General features: G+C 33.8%; 1 protein-coding gene across 3 annotated transcripts in view; it reads right to left on the reverse strand.

Annotated features, from left to right (window-relative positions):
- Positions 1-18,595, reverse strand: part of LOC115876129 — an 81,081-nt gene that overhangs the window by 40,611 nt on the left and 21,875 nt on the right. For all 3 annotated transcript variants that reach the window (XM_030891822.1, XM_030891827.1, XM_030891819.1), the window contains 2 exons: positions 13,997-14,205; positions 11,693-11,941 (listed from right to left, as the gene is read on the reverse strand). In XM_030891822.1, the coding sequence (XP_030747682.1) occupies positions 11,693-11,941; positions 13,997-14,205 (458 nt within the window). The remainder of the gene's footprint in view (positions 1-11,692; positions 11,942-13,996; positions 14,206-18,595) is intronic.

The following is an 18,595-nucleotide window of genomic DNA, read 5'->3' on the forward strand; positions in this document are numbered from 1 at the left end:
AGTCTAAAAATATGCCGCTGCCTGAGAAGCTATACATCATCAACTTTGACAAAGCCGCTTTAATTAAAATTAATATTGATATCAATTTTAATTAAAGCCAGAAGCCAGCACCCCCAGAAAGCTTAAGAATGGTCTGCCGCGATGCCGCAAGGATCGGTACTGGCGCCTTTGTCGTTTAGCCCATATATTGTATGGAAAAATGGAATCAAAGAGCAAGCATTTGCAAGAAGCTTGAAAATGCAGGCGAAAAACCTTCTGAGACAACAATTATATCCAAGATAGTAAGCAGGTTGCCTAGCAGGTTTTCTTTGTTCAGAATGGCTTGGGATTGCACACCCGAGACCGAAATATTATTATACAATTGTATAGATATTTTATTAATTCATTTATGATTACTCAAAATTGAGTTAAAATTTTAGTATTTATCTTATGAAAAAAAATATCTAGATTAAAATTTTAAAATTTAACTTCATCTTTGGACTCTTTGGCAGATCTAACGCTAGTCCTTAATAGCGACTTTTTTTCTGGCTTTTTGTGTAAACCAAGACTGCAAGACCAGGGCGATAAGTCAGGGCAAAGATTGAAACAAATTGCATGAATACTCAAATGCAATGTTTAAAGTTAAACAACCTAAATATCAAAGTAGCTGTTCAAACTTAACTCGAAGGTTCAATTTAGTCACGAAAAATTCAAGGCGCACGTAGTCCAATGTTTTCCACTAGGGGGGCTGAAATAATTTCCAAGGTATGAATTATTTAGAACTTTTTAATAATGTAGTTTTCAATTCGTACTTTTCTATTCATGATGCTCTGTAGCGTTTCAAAAAGACTGGTTATCGTGCCTCGGCTATTTGTTCTTCTTCCAGGAACACCGGAAAATAATTAAGAATTGCGAGAGAAACTTCGTGCATTATATAGATCGATTTGAATATTATAAAGGAAAGGATGATATTAAAAGTAAAATAAGTTTTTAAAAAGAAAATACATATACCTAAGGAGAGGATAATATCAAATAATATAAAGAATAATTAAATTATAAAAAATACGTTGCAAAAATTCTAAGGAGAGGCAGGAAGGAACGATGAAAGAACAACAAAAGACGTATGAAAGAGTAGAAAGGCACGAAAAAAATCGATAGACATACAAGGTGGTCCGAACTGTAATTGTGGGGTTTTCCGGAAACATCGGCAGCATATTCTGCAGATAAAAATAAGTAAAAAAGTTCATATAAATGTAAGTCCTAAAATGCTTAGTGTCGGAGATACAGGGTGTAGAAGTTTCATTTTTATTTCGATTTTTTCCAAATAATTTCTGAAGTAACGTTAACATTTGGATAAAAATTGGTGTCTGGGAGTTTTTTGACATGAGAAATTTGATTTTGATGTCAATATGACTCCTACTTGCAGAGGACGCCACCTACATATTTTTTAACTGGTTTGAAGAGTAATAACTTTTCGTCCGTACCTGTATAAAACTAGTGAGTAAAAATATATACATTTACGACGTTTTTGCGTAAAAAATGTCTCTTGCTAAAAATTGCTACGGGTAAGGGTTTTCGAGATATTTGGAATAGAATTTATCAATACCCGTCAATCACTGAAATAAATTAAACACGTTGACTAAATAGTTATTAGACTGAAATCATGTATTTAAAATGTTTTTGTGCCAAAAGTTCAACAGAAACTGTTTTATCATCATTTTTTCGAAGAAAAATTTATAATTAATTTAAAAAAATAAAACTTTCCCAAATTTATCATTTCACTCAAATAACTATCTATTCAACATGTGTATTTTTAGTCAATAATGACATGTATTGACTATTTCCATTCTAAGTATCTTGAGTAGCTCGTAGTAATCTTTAGCAAGAGACATTTTTTACGTAAAAAATCACGGAAATGTATATTTTTTCACTCAGTAGTTTTATACAGGTACGGACGAAAAGTTATTACTCTTCAAAACAGTTTAAACACATGTAGGTGGTTCACCCCCCCCCCCCCAAATAAGAGTCATATTGCTATCAAAATCAATTTTCTCTTGTCAAAAAACTCCCAGACACCAATTTTCATCCAAATATTGACGTTACTTCAGAAATTATTCGGAAAAAATCAAAATAAAACTGAAAGTTTTACACCCTGTATCTCTAAAACTAAGAATTTTAGGACATACATTTATATGAAGTTTTTAACATATTTATTTGCAGAATATGCTACCGAAGTTTCCGGAATACAGTTCGGACCACCCTATTTAGTTCATAGTTTTCTCCGAAAAAGAAGTGGAAAACTATTGAGCAACTTTCTTTTTGAGCAAATGTCTGTCTACAAGTATAGAATGCCCTATCCGAATCTCACTAAATCTGACGTAGGGATGGGAGGGGCTTTTCGGCAAATATCACATAATTTTTTAGGGCAAAAAAAGTGTAAAAATATGAAAAAATCAGATTTTTATTCAAAACAAAACATGTTTCTAAACTAAAATTTGTCGAAATCACGAGATCTAACTTAATAATGTAATTCTTCTATATATTAAAATCCATGAATAGATGTATGTAATATTGTTAATTGTTATATCAAAAATGGGTTTCCCGATTTCTTATTGATTGAAAAGTTATGGCGCTAAGTTTAAATTTCACAAAACGAGCTACTGAACTTTTGTGCAAGTAACAATGGTTTAGACTTTAAACTTTGACTGCTACTTATAGACGGCTCCAAATATGTTTTAACAGGTTTGGAGAGCAATAACTTTTCCCGTCCCGCAGCTGTATAAAACTAATGAGTAAAAAAATATACATTTACGACGTTCTTTACGTAAAAAAGACCTCTTGCTAAAAATCGCTACAAGTAATGGTTCTCGAGATATTTGAAATTGAAATTATCAATACCTGCCATCATTGACATAAATTAAACAACATGTTTGATTTAGGTCAATTTTTCAGTCTAATTACTATTTAGTCAACAGACATTATTAGATTGAAATCATAAAGAGTGGCTTTACTGAAAATCACATAGATTTGTTAGTACCATCGTGCACGGGTCTCCATGGACTGTATTAGAATGAATGTTTCCTATTAATTTGAATAGTTCCCATTTAAGAATTATTTAATGTTAATTTATACTAAATTGTTAATTTATACTAAAAATATAAATTTTGAAAGATTACACATGAGATTAGTGGGTGTTGTAGGGGGTCGAGACAAATTTCTCGATATCTCAACAGCGGGGGAGGGGGTCAAAAAATCTTCAAAAACATCTTTGTGGACGATCCCTTAGATATTTGTAAAAAATGTGACATTATTTTTTTCACTAATATTTCCAAAAACTGAACCATTGAATAAACAGAAATGAAGACTCATAAATAGCATCTATTGGATTATGTATGTAAAATGAGATCCATAAATAGAAAGCGTTTATGGAATATAATATTGGATTACGTTCACATTTCAAACTTCCGGGCAGAAACACTTGTTATAATAAGAAACACCTGTGACAGAATAACTTTGATATTTTCTATGCAAAAACAGGCAGAGGAAAGATCAATACTTGTATTAAAAGGGATTGTTATAAATAGAACTTCTGACGTTATACATATTCCTAAGTCTTTACAGCCCACACTTACAAGATTCTATTGTTTAATTAAGAAAAGGTTTCAGGTGTATATGTCAAAACAATTTTAGGTTGTATTAATATTCCAAATATTAAATGATCAAAGCGAGGATTTCGTATATACGTATAACACCCACTAAGTGGGTGTTGATATTTAATGTCAAACTTACAGAACGTATATATCTTTCAACGACTGGATATAAAATTTATGAAACGATTCAGGTAACAAATTGGATAAGGCATCAATTATGTAGACTCGGTTTCAGTTTGTTATATTTCAATTTTATTTGATATCAACACTGACACGGCTTTTGATGATGTGGTATGGAAACAAAAATAAATAACCTTGTGGAAAGAACATGAGCACTGAATTCAACAGGTAAACATCGATCAATAAATATGACACCATTAATTATATTGCTAATACAGTCAGTGAGTGTCTACAGAGTGTCTTTTCGAAAACAACTTCAAATAATATAAGAAGCAGAGTTAAAGAGAAGAAAGAGATGGAAGGATTTACTTATGGAAGAAACTCAGTCATATTCAAATATAGAATGCCACTTTATCTAAAGAAGAAAACATTCGACCAATGTGTACCATTTTCCCTCCTTAATAAAGTTTATTCCAGCATAAATAACCATCATTCTACAGCAACAATTTTCTGTGATTTTTTTAAGGCGTTCGACTGTGTAAAGCATAAGATCCTAATTATTAAACTGCAGCACTATGGGTTCAGGGGAACATCTCTCGAATGTTTTTTTGTTTATTTGTTTAAGTCGTATCTCAGCAACAGAAGTCAACTTGTGAGAGTGGATACCACGTTGCCTTCTAGCAAGCCAATATAATTTGGAGTACCTCAAGGCTCAGTACTAAACCCTATTTTGTTTCTTCTTTTTATTAACGGCATTGTTAACATAAACATCAGTGGTATAATATATCTTTTTGCGGGCGACACTAACTTCACTTGGAGCAACAAGGACGTCACAGCACTTCGTAGAATTATATCAAATGACTTAATCACCATTAAATCTTGGTGCGATTCGAACCTCCTGAGTCTCAACATTTCTAAAACTAAAGCTTTGTCGTATAAAAACTCGCTGCAGCCTTTTGTACTTAACAACACCACCATTGACGTCGTAAAATTTGTAAAATTCTTAGGGCTTGTTGTAGATAATTCTCTACAATGGGACATGCATATCGACGCTTTGTCGAAAAAATTAAGCTCTGCCTGTTTTGCATTAAGATCTCTTTATAAGGAGCTTAACTTGTCAGTGGCTAGAACTGTTTATTATGCACTTTTTGAGTCGCACCTCAGATATGCCCTTCCATTCTGGGGTACGTGTTGTGCGACTCAATTTGACCGCATTTTCAAGCTCCAGAAGAGAGCTTTTCGATATTCACTGGGACTAAACAGCAGAACTCATTGCCTGGACTTTTTAAAAAATTAAAAATATTAACTCCTTTCTTATTTATATTTGAATCCGTTTGCCATCTCACACTTATCCACTCAGGAACGCGGAACAAGATCTTTATCTACCTACCCCACGCTCAGAGTTAGTTTGGTTTGGTTTTAGTTGTTTATTGTTCAATATTATACAACTCGAAAAAAAACTCGAACATGATTACAACAACGAGTGTGAATTGTATGTGTTTATGAACATGATTACAACAACGAGTGTAGAACGACGAGGTCGTAGACCGAGTCGTTCTAATCACACGAGTGTTGTAATCATGTTTAAACGCACGTGTCATGTACAACGTTTTATCTACAACCGAAAAATAAGAAAATGCTGTTTTAGTTTTCGTTTATTAGTCGCCCACCCATGATACAAAGAATACAAGGTATGATATTGCGCAGGTTGGTCACTACGTCACAGGTGATAAACGGCACCATTGGTCGGCAAGCTCTGCGCGCCAATTTCAAATTGTCAAACAGATTGTGTCATCTGTGAAATTTGATTGTGTCAAAATGTGAAAATAATTTTTCAAATGTCAAGCTCGATGTCAAAACATAACTTTAGGGGTTATGTTTCTATCATACCTCTTCATACCTTGTTTTCTTTGTACCATGTCGCCCACCTTTAACACCTTTAACTATGACACTTGTCACATTTTTTTCTGAGAAGTCAGTTTGCCCTGTCAAGTAAACGCGAGCAGTGGCGGATACAGGGGGAGGGCCCATGGAGTCCGCCCCCCCCCCCTAAAGCCTGTGAATTGTGTAAAATATTAGGCTTTTGCGTTAACAATGGCGCCCTAAAAAGCATATTCTACATTGCTTTTCATTTTGGACCCCCCCTAAAATAAATTCCTGTATCCGCCCTTGAACGCGAGCACTTTTTGTCCAGAAAAATCATTTTAAAAATTACGATGAGCGATTCCGAAAGTTTCCCTTCAGATGTAGAAGTTGCCGCAGTACGTGCCACGGAATCATTATTGCCGGAAAAGTTAATATATTTAGATGTTCGTAGTTGTTTTTCATTATTATAGCAACTAGTTGTGTTATAGATTCATAACACCACTAGTGGTTTTTGATTATCGCTGTAACAGATTTAAATTATCAAAAAGTCTTATGTTCAAGTGAGCTTTTATGATAACATAAGGCAAAAATAACTCTTCATCATCATCATAACCATTTTCAGCTTATTCAACCATTTCTAATTATGGTGTATCCTCCCTCACATACTCTCTTTGTAGATGGACCCATTGTTGTCTGTTGTTGGCTATGCGGGTTCAAGTTATCCCTGCTAATTTCCTAGTATCATGGTCCCATCTCAGGTATGGCCTTTCTCTAGGTCTCTTAATTTCTCGGGGGTACCATGCTGTAATTTTTGTGGTCCATCTGTTGTCCGTCCTTCTTTCCAGGTGTCCTGCCCATTGCCATTTGAGAGTTTTGACTCTGTGGATGACACCTATTACCTGGGTCTTTTGTCGTATCCACTCTATTCTTTAATGGTCACTTTGGTTATTCCCAGCATATTTCGTTCCATTGAGCGTTGTGCGACTTGCAATTTCTTTATCATGTGGGTTTTAAGTGTCCAGGTTTCACATGTATAGATCATGACTGGTATATAGTACACATTAGTCGAAAGTTTTCTTCTTTAGATAGAGTGAAATATGATGGAGTTTTTTCCATAAGTACTCCATGCCTAACTTAATTCTTCTGTTGATTTCTGATGCTAGAGATCCCGAGCTGCGTATTAGTTTTGATTCCTAAATATTCTTCTACTTCTTTGTCCTAAATATTCTTCTACTATTTCCAGTGTTGTGTTATTTATTAGGATATCTTTTCTTTCCACTAGTTTGTTGTACATTACTTTATTTTTTGCTAAATTCATTTTGAGACCCACTTTGCTTGTAGTTCTTCAGGACTATCGACAATTATGACTATGTCATCAGCGAATCTCAGATGGCTGATATTCTCCATCTATTTTTAATCCTTTGTTGGTCCAGTCCAGTTGACGAAAGATTTCTTCTAATGTTGCTGTAAATAGCTTTGGGGATATCGCGTCTCCTTGTCGTCCTCTTTTGCCAGTTGGAAACTCTAGGGTTGTTTTATATATCATTTCATTTTTTCATTAAGACATTAAGACAAAAATAACTTATGAGAAATAATTATATTCGATTTTTTAACAGTCAAAAACAAAGCCCGCTTGATCATAAAACTTTCTGAATATGATATTATTTAAGTTGTTATTTATTTATCTTACCCGATTTATATCCATGTATAATAAATCTTCTCTACTATTATATATATTTTATTATGTTTTATCATATTTATAGCCCGAAAGAGATTTTATTTCTTTAAAACTAGTTCCATATTTTCCATTATGTAACTGCGAATATCAGGACTCGTATTTCACAAGTTTTGGCTTTGTTCCAAGTCAAAGAAGGAATGGTATCTGGGAAGACAAACATTGGGGAAATATATTTAAATAGAACAATATACATATTCCGGTGTCAGTGTATATAGCCCACACGAAAAGAACTTATTGTTTTATGCAGATGTCGCCTTGAATAAAGCTATTTTCCATTTATTAATATTCCAATAGATACAATAGAATTTATCAAGTGGGTATTAAGCGTATGAAATATTTATTTAGATGATATAAAACAGTATTATGCTAATATCATTTCCGGAAGATATGTATCATTTACTCAGTACTTTTTCTTTATTTTGCATTACTCTTTTAGTAAACTATTTTGAATTATTTCGAAATTTCTTGTAGCATTTTGACACTAATACCATTAATACTGACCCCGCAGGGACATATCTACGATTTAAGTTTGTAGAATTTTCAATTATTATAAATATAAAATATAATAATTTTGGAATAACAGAAAATTTACAATCCACTCAAAGTGTTATAAAAATATCTTGAAACGTTGAGCTTATTTTTATTGTAAAGCTTCATTCAGAACCTCGCAATTAGTGGAATAAATTAGTGGTTTCAATTACACTTTATACTTTTAATTTACGATCATTCACCATGTCTAAAAAACACAATTAAAATTAACAGAATATCCTAGCAACAGCTTGCGATAATCAGTCGTATCCATAGAGAAAGCCTAATATTTAGCTTACAAAACAATAAACTTTTGATTTCTAACCACATTTTATCTTGACGGATGATAACAAAGGCCAAAATTACATTCCTCGTAAATTTTGAAGTATAATTAGTGGAAAAGTTAAAAGTTTGGTAACTCTTTCCACTAATTGAAAATTCCTACCACTAATTTCACGTTCTGAATGCTTCAAATTAGAGGAACAAACTTCTACACTAATTGAAATTGAAACCACTGACTTAATCCACTAATTGCGAGGTTTTGAACGAAGCTTTAGTCCTTGCTATTCTTATTTGATGTTGTTTTAAGAGAGGTTTATTATTTTTGTGTTAATTTTATGGATAAGATGCGTGCTTGAATTTGGTATACTATTTGTATATAGCTTATCAATAAAATAAAAATGCTTGTGAGTACATCGTTTAGATCAAATCTTCGAAACTCTTTATTGCTGGAACAACAAACAACAAGCCTACAGTTAACAGTATTTTTTTTTAAACAGCAGATTTTTTCTTTCTTTTTTACTTACTTCCGTTTATTAATTATAATTTTATATATTTGTTAAATCGGTTGTTGCGCACACTGCGTGTAATTTACTGCCTTAATTTATATTATCCAATAAATTCAAATCAAATTTGTCTTTTTTGTTTGTGCTTATTCATATATCAATGTATTTATTAAGTTAAATATGAATGGCTCTGTGAACTAGACGTCGCATATTAATTAAAATTTTATCATTAATTAAAAAAAGTAAATTGAATTAATAATAAGGACCATCTTACCATCATTATTATTATTAATAATATTTAAACAAAGGCTGATAAATTCAGTTATCGCTAAAGAGTTTGCAACCAATAAGATATTATTTTTAATATTGAGTTAACAAACTAATATATTATGGAATCAATTCCTCATGCACAATAGCAAAAAAATAACTTTGACAAATACCTTATGATTGACAATAAATGACGTCAGTTACTTTAGACTAATGTATGACGATTGATATAATTATCAATCCTATTTCTAAAGTAACTTGGCACCGTTTTCTTTTCAATAGTACGATAACTCTTATGATAACTCTCATGGCGGCAAATGTAATTCTTTTATAAGTATATGTTACGGCTAAAATTGATACTTGGCTAGTTTTCAAACTAGCCAGCTATTTTGCAAACCAATAGCAAAACCAACACCACAAACTAACACCAAATCAACAAAATATCAGCGCTTTTTGCTAAATAGCTGGCTAGTTTTCAAACTATGTATTAAACAAAAATATTTTGTAGTCCCAGTAGCGTTCTTCATATCGTCGCAGAATAATCGTTGAGATAGGTGTATTTTTTGCAAATTAAGTTTCTCATTTATTTATTTTTTGAAGAATGGAGTGGTCAAATGAACTGGTTATAGAATTTTTGGAACTTTACGAAGGAGAACCAGCAATTTAGAATCCAAAGGACCCAAACCACAAAAATAGAAATATTGTTCATGATAGTTGGAAAAGGATTGAAACTAATTTAAGTATCAAATGCACGGTGGCGGAACTTAAAAAAAAGAAAGAAGCATTGCTGGCAATTTTTAGAAAACTGTGGCAAAAAGTAAAAGCAACCACTGGAACCGGCACAGGGACTGACGACATTTTTAAACCGGACTGGTTTGCATATGAATTCATGCACCGATTTCTACACGGAATTTTTCCACCATCGTCTTTTTCTTTTTTCTTTGTTTTTATTTAAATTATGTTCAACACTCATTAAAATAAAACTTGCTGCACAGGCAGCAATACGCTGTTTTTGTTGCAATCTCATTATTTGTTCTTCCCTTCACGATGTTGACTACACACTGCCACAAACAAATATACACTGCACCGTTTTCACTACTATACAACTTGGCAAGTCCTGTCGACGGTCGTCGAAAATAAGAATAGCCGCGCGCCGCGCCGCGCCGTGGGAAAGAACCACGCTCGCTGACTCGCCACTTGGCGAACTGACTTGCCAAACCGAAATTCGCCAAGTCGTGGCGATGCGTGATGCGTGGTGATGCGTGGCCGCGTCGTGGGATGCCGGCTTATAACCGGCATACTACTTTTGATATCTTGTAATTGAATATCACTTTAATATGTATATGTTACGGCTAAAATGGATACTTGGCTAGTTTTCAAACTAGCCAGCTATTTAGCAAAAAGCGCTGATATTTTGTTGGTTAGGTGTTAGTTTGTGTTGGTTTGTGTGTGTGTTGGTTTTGCTATTGGTTTGCAAAATAGCTGGCTAGTTTGAAAACTAGCCAAGTATCCATTTTAGCCGTAACATATATATCGTATTGCTGCCTGTGCAGCAAGTTTTATTTTAATGAGTGTTGAACTTAATTTAAATAAAAACAAAGAAAAAAGAAAAAGACGATGGTGGAAAAATTCCGTGTAAAAATCTGTGCATGTATTCATATGCAAACCAGTCCGGTTTAAAAATGTCGTCAGTCCCTGTGCCGGTTCAGTGCCAGTGGTTGCCTTTACTTTTTGCCACAGTTTTCTAAAAATTGCCATCAATGCTTCTTTCTTCTTTTTAAGTTCCGCCACCGTGCATTTGACACTTAAATTAGTTTCAATTCTTTTCCTTTTCTACAAATGTGAATTGAACTATCTGTGTTGTGCTGTATTTTCGATACAATTAAGGCTATTGTGCTATGTGCAGTTTTTGTGGGGTAAGATAAGTAAGGTAACAGCAAATTATTGTTAAAATTTGTTATAGTACGTTAAATTAATAAAATAAACATACCTGGGTATATACCAGGTATAATATAGTATTTAACGAAATTCAATGTACTCTGTATTTATCCATTGGGTATATACCGGATGTAAAACATCAGGTATTTATAGTAGTATTTTATTATTTCAATATACCTCACTCAACTCCAGAGATGGGCAAACCACACAATCATTTTGATAAGCCTTAAGCTTGATTTTCATGCATCCGTTGTCCGACGATACGTTGATACGATATTAATTTTATTGGTAGAATTTAAAGACTTTGATTGGTTAGAAAATAACGCAGTTTTTATATTTATTGCATTTTCATGCCTCCGTTTATCGGATATACGTTGGTGTTATTTTATATTTTCGTTTCCATAACGATTTTGCTATTTTACTTATATTTTTATTAAGGTTAGATTAAATTTGTCAAAAAAGTGTCAAAACGTCCATTATCGTATGAACGGATCCGTTGACGGGCTGAAGTAAAATATTTACGGATGAAAAGTGGCGCGAAACCGCTATGACCAATCAAAGCACCGTCGGACCATCGTATCAAGGTATAACGGATGCATGAAAATCAAGCTTTACTGAAAATAGTCAAAATCGAATTCTAAACAACTCTTCCTTTCGATAAATTTGTCATCTCTCTAACTCTTGTTTTTTTTTAAATTTATTTTTCTCTTGTATATGCTAAATGATTTTTTTGCTATTGGCCAAAATTATACACGTCGTTCTTCCTTCTTTGTTGCAAATCTTTTGCTACAAACTCTATGTACTGATATATATTAACTTACCTAAAGTTTTTGAGCTAGTTACAGGACTAAGTGGATAAAAATCCCCGTGGAGGGGGCAGTGGAACCCGACCGTTTGCTCTCTCCTTCGAGCCCTCCGCGTTAAATAACACAACACACAACCGGATATCAACATTATCAGTCCGACGACCATACATGCCGGACCCAGCACCCTGGAATTGCCCGTGAAGGCGATGCGTTCTGCGTAATGGTCGGGCTCCTCATCTTCGCCTGGACCCCTGTATGATGCAGCTGAAAAAAGAAAAAAACACATCAGTATTAACAGAAATAAATCACATTTCATTAAAAATCTATTAATTCTAAAAACAGACTTAGGTCATATATACAGGGTGCTACAAGGTATTTAAGGTACGAGCATTGGTATCTCGGAAACCGTAATAGATACGAAGATGGTGAAAATGGGGCAAATTTGCGCCTTGGGATATTCACCAAGATGTCATCAAAAATATTTTAAAAATTTAAAGGATTGCTGAGGTTTTTGAAAAAAAAACGGATTTTCTTGAAAATCAATTTTATTTTTTCCTGTCGTTACATTTTAGAAAATCACAAAAACTAATTGCACATTCTCATAGCCACTTTATTAGGGCTATCTGATAGTATTTTTAGATTTTCAAATTAGCTGATAATTTGTAAGATACAGAGGCCAACTTAATTTTTTTAAATATGCACCTACATTTTTTATTTGAGGTTCTTTTGGGTACTTCTTTTGAGGTTTTGTTTTGGGTACCTTAACAACAACAAAACTATTTAATTATCATTTAAAATAATTTCAAGTCCAACTCTTAAATTATTTAATCTGATTATATTCATCGCAACAATACTGATCAGCGCTAATTAACATTGAATAAGGAAAATCGAGCCAATTGAACGCTCTAACATAGTAGCGGAACAAATCTACAGCACAACCAATTATTGCATTCGGTCATATAGGTTGACAACTTACGGTATGTGGACATTTGCCTGATTTTTCATTGTTACGTGTTCAGTTTTAATTCAAAAATAAATGGCAATCTTTCTGAAATTACTCAAAATCCGCTTGTCCAAAATTGTTCAAATTTGACATGTGTATTTATAATTCACAGACCTTTAAAAAAACTATTTATAACTTTGCTGCAAAATCAATAGGAGAGCCAATGTTTGAATGATTCAAAATTTTCATGAGATTTCCTATGTTTCCAACGCTAAAGCACCACCCGATATGGCCATACTCAAATAAAAATTTTACCTAAAAATTCGATTTCATGAATGCCATGCACATATCAAATCTCAATTTTCTAGAGCGAGCCGTTTTTGAAAGTCGATTTGTGATTTTGATCCAAAAAATCTTATTTCTCACAAATTTGAATCTAAAAAATATGTAGATCCCTTGTAGCTTAAAAGAAATACCATATTTTTAAAATAAGGTCATTTTCTGGTTTTAGCCGGTCTAACAGGAAGTGGCTGCCACTTTCTCATTTAAACAGAGTCAGCTATAAATTTTATGATTTTTGAATCCTATACAGGGTGTCCCAGGAATAAGTGTAAGTATTTTAACGGGTGGTAGTCTCGATAAAAGAAACATATTTTCTCTTTATCGTTTTTCAAATAAGTCCAAAATAACGGAGGTATTTTACATTGAAAAAGTAAAAAAAATGATTTTTTGCTAAAATTTTGAGAACCACTGGATCTTTTCTGGATTTTCTTTCTTGTAAATTTAATCTAATACCTATGTTGCCATATTATCAAGAAATTATATTTTTTAACTAAAAACTAAAAAAAATTTCAAATTTTTTTTTCGCGAAAAAAACTTCATGGGCGTGTTTCTGGGGTTGAACTATACTACCAGTTAAAATACTTGCACTTATTTCTGGGACACCCTGTATAAATTCTAAAGCATACTTCGTCTATAATTAGTCAGAACTGTTACGGATTTTTACACTATTGCCTTTCGCTTTTGGATTATTGTTTATAATTCAAAAACTATAAACTTTTAGTAAATAACTTTTCTATTCAAAATGAAAATATATAATTTTCTATAATTTTTGATATTTATATGGTTATTAAGTTTGTCATAAATTGTTATAAAGGTCCCAAAGTCGCATCGAGAAAACCGGTGTTTCCCCTTTAATCCCCTGATATCTATTTGAGATATTCCTGATCTGATAGTATTTTTGACAAAGATATTTCTGATAGCAACTTTTTAATTTGCGACCCTGTTTATACAATCATCAGAAAACGTCGATTAAAAAAATAGTAAAACAATTTTAAAACTTTAACGATTAACCATACCTTGCTACTTCAACTTACCTGTTAGTACGCATCCGACCAGCAAGAAGAGAAACCCGAAAATGGGCAGGATAATCTGGCAATTGGCGGCAACCACCACACCCGCCACCATCAGGCCGCCTTCGATCTTCTCGACGCGCAGACGCGAAATGGGCGTCGGGCAGCGCAGCTTGCCGCCCGTTGCCGTCCCGTCGCTCTTCGGGACGCCGCCACCCGAGATCTCGTTAGGCCTGCAAAGAAGAAAACAGTTAATGAGAAAAGGTGAAATGATAAAAGTTGAGTTGAGTAATTATTTTTCGAACTTTAAAAAGGTACCTTATATATTATATGTATACTTAGGACATGAGATCGGTATTAGAAGGGATAATCTTCTTCTTACAGTGCCATACTCTGTCATAGAGCGTCGGCTACCTCTCGCATGTACTTGTGATGTATGTCATCAGTGTTTCACAGTTCACAAGTACACGGGACCTACAGTTTATCGCCGAATCCGAACGGCACTATTTGAGAGGCTGTACAAGGCAAATATACTCAAGGTGGTTTGGCATTGTCCTCCTTGAGGTGGCGGCTCCTTGGTCGCTCTATTTAGATAAATAAATATGTTTATTTAAATAAATCAAGCGACCGTACTGGCTGGGGATCGAACCCAGTACCTTCCGCTCCGCAGATCGGCACACTAACGCTGGAGCTACGGCCGGCCACAGGGATAATCAGACACGCGAAGGTTTGTCGTAGGCGGCACTCGGTAAACTAAAGCATATACTGAGATCTGATCTTCGAATATGTTTAAAAAGAATTACCAGTGTGTCTTGCCTGTCCTCACGTATGGAGCTGAAACACTTACTTTGACAAAAAAGAACATACATAAAATACCTACAGGTCATGCAACGGAAAATTGAAAGGTCCATGTTAGGAGTTACACTTAGAGATAAAATACCCAATCATCGAAATCGAACAGGAGTAAGAGATGCGGTGATTCGGCAGTCTTACATCTTAAATGGAATTGGGCAGGACATGTGGCTAGGATAACAGATGGGCGGTGGACAGAGAGACTTGTGGAATGGAGACTCAGACACGAGGCCTATAGAAGCAGAGGACGACCTCCTAGTCGATGGACAGATGATATTAAGAGAGTGGCTGGAACCTGGATTCAAGTGGCACAAAATAGAAAGAAATGGCTAGAGTTAAGGTAGGCTTTTGTTCAGCAGTGGACGGAATAAGCTAAATGATATTCTATTCGCGAAATATCCCGAAGTAGGTTAAGGTTGAACAGTAAAGAGAGTTATTCCGTGTTTCCTCGTCGACCTTCGTCTCGCCTCGGCATATTTTCATTTCGTAAAACGCCTCACAGTTAGCCTGGGCCAAGATGTCTAGAAAAAAAAATATATAAACTTTGAGTACTTTATTTTTTAAATGCCGATACCACAGGCTTCAAAAAAAAATATAAAAATTAAAATCGCCGACGTACATTTGGGGTCTCTACACAAATTTAAAAAAAACTTTTTCAACCAAAGTTAAAAGCGCGCAGAAAGTTTTGTTAATAATAAATAACGACCATCATCACCAAAAGGTATGCTTACTGTTGCCCCCCTCCCTGTTTCTAAATCCAGGAGGTTGGGTCTCTGCACAAATTTAAATAACAATTGATATTTTTTTTCTTGACATCTTGGCCCAGGCTAACTGTGCGCCAATAAACTACTCGAGAAATTGCGGAAAACTTTCGGCTGTCTCGTTCAATTTCGTTTTATCTCGAACTAATTCCATGTCGTGTCATTTTCTAAGCCCGAGTCAAAGGATTTTTTTTTCATAAATCTCAGTGAAATAAGTAAACCTAGACGTTTTAAAATGTCTGTTTTTACAAAGATATTTCTTTAATTACATCTCGTTATGTTGATATACATATATTCCACAAGATTAACATCTGAATATGCGTTTATAATACCGTATAACAGATATTTAAGAACAAAAGGCTGCAGGAATATAATTATTACGATATTTTCATTATTTAATTTTATTATAATGAATTGAAAATAAAATTGTATTTGTTATGATTGTTTACGGCGTAAATTTATTAATATAACTGTAGTATTGTTTGATGAATAATACTGGCAACATCATCAATATGTCGAGATGACCCAATATCAACAAAAGTATGGTCCACGGATATTATTTAAAAGCAATGTTCTCGTATTGTTTTTAAGAGAAAACACTGTAAACGATATTGTGTGTTAGCACCCAGCATGGTTTGATATAAATCCATTCAAAAATAAGAAATAATTAGACGATCTTTTAAATAGTTTTGTGTATTTGTGTGTAAATGTTTTTTGTTTTGTTTTCCTTCTTGAAGTGCAACACGGTGGATATAATACAACTTCTTTCATTATAATTTTATTTGAATTAAATTATTAAAAAGGATATTTATTTAAAGTTTTTTTTTTTATATAGAAAGTGCCTCTATTAAAAATACATTAAACAATGCAAGACCAAAACACTGGACCTTGCAAGACTACTACTTATTAACTGTAGGACCAATATCATAAGAGGTCTTGCATGTTCGGTCTTGCATTTGCTCATCACTAGACAGACTTGATAGCAAAGACTGTCAAAGCTGTAGTGGGGCTACTATTAGAGTACAAACACATTCCGATTGAAGCTCAATCGGCATGTAAAGCTGATGGGATAATGATAATGAACGGAAAGATAAATTAAGCAGAAGTTTGATCAACATACAGCTGTTTCAAAAAAGATATTAAACAATCCTTTGTGACATTGACATCTGTATCTGACTTCTGTATCTCTTTTTACTTTATAGTTTAATTCTCAATACTGCTTTTAAGCGTGGTTGACACGGCCCAAGTGTACTTGGACCAAGTCGTGTTGGAAGATTTCGTAGCATCCAAGTGAGTTGACAGCCAGCCTACTTACTCTGACTTGGATAAAATAGTTAATACTATACAAGCAGCGTACAACTGAGACGCGCGCAGCATTATTATATTATAGTTATATAGCAGCATCCAAGTGCACTTGGTCCAAGTACAGGGTGGGTCAAATTCGACGCTTTTAAATGGAAACACCCTTTTCTATAGGAGATAGACAAAAACTTATATCGGTGTCTGGAGCTCAATTTTTGTCAAAAACATGATGGTGAAAACCGCATATCTATATTTGTTACCGTTTCGGAGTTACGGGGTGTTTTTCAAAAATATGCATTTTTAACAAATGGCTGTAACTTTTTTGATATGGAAAATTTTGTATTTTTATGAAAACATTTCCAAAGCACCTTTTTACGTAGAATTTAATGGTTTAAGTATAGTTTTTTTAAAATTAATAATTTAAGAATTATCAACAGAAAATTTTATTTTTTATATGGGACACCCTGTATATTTTTAATTTATTGAAAATAATTTAAAATTACCTTTCCAAAAATATAATATGCTTGATATTTTGCTCGATTCCTCCTCGAGATATAGAGTATATAAAAATTCGCCCGCTTTAAACAAGTAGGCTTTGAACAGCACCGGCTGTAATGCAAAAAAAATCTAGCTGTGAGCATCAATTAAAACGAAAATAATATTTGCTATGAGAGGTGCAGAATTGTATAACAATTTAAAATATATTTAACCAACATCAGCACAACTATATCAACAGTTAAACTATATCTAATAACAATAAAAATAAATAGCAAACCAAGACATGAGATTTTGCTACAGGTGTTCGACATATCGACCGTCTTCTGTTATGGACAGACGGGGTAGTTTTTGAACGTTTCTCGCGGAATTCATTAACTCAGTGGGGGTGAAAGATACCCTCTCTTAACTGCTAAGTATTTTTAATTCTTGTCTAGATTATACGGAAGAATAAGGAACCTTTATTCTTCCGCAAATATATCCATAGGATTAGATCCATGGGCACTAAGTCAGGCGGCCTCGAAAGCCAACGGCTGGGATCTTGGTTAGCTATTCAATTATTCTTGAAATTGGCTGCAAAAATTTGCAGATAACTTCAGCGTTCAGAGGCGGTGTGTCGTCTTGCTGGAAAAATCTGTTTTCGAGTTCCATTAAGGGCAAATCATCAATAAGGGGTCCAACGCCTACTAGTTAAAAGTGGCGAACTTTTAAAAATTCTGTATTTCGAAGTGGATTATAACAAAATATCAAGTGTGCTATATTTTTGGAAAGGTAATTTTAAATTCTTTTCAGTTAATTAAAAATATAGATGGTGTCCCAAATAAAAAATCATTTTTTCTGTTGATAACTGTTAAATTATTAATTTTAAAAAAATTATACTTAAACCATTAAATTCTACGTAAAAAGGTGCTTTGGAAATGTTTTCATAGAAATACAAAATTTTCCATAGCAAAAAAGTTACAGCGATTTGTTAAAAATGCACATTTTTGAAAAACACCCCGTAACTCCGAAACGGTAACAGATATTGATGTGCGGTTTTCACCATCATGTTTTTGATGAAACTTGAGCTCCAGACACCGATATTAGTTTTCGTCTATCTCCTATAGAAAAGGGTGTTTCCATTTAAAAGCGTCGAATTTGACCCACCCTGTACACTTGGACCGTCTCATCCCGCCTTTATCAATTTGTGTGGTAGGCTTTTATAATTAATTTC

Source organism: Sitophilus oryzae, unplaced genomic scaffold (assembly GCF_002938485.1).
Source record: "Sitophilus oryzae breed Bouriz unplaced genomic scaffold, Soryzae_2.0 scaffold_1058_pilon_pilon, whole genome shotgun sequence".
Classification (NCBI taxonomy): Eukaryota; Metazoa; Arthropoda; class Insecta; order Coleoptera; family Curculionidae; genus Sitophilus; species Sitophilus oryzae.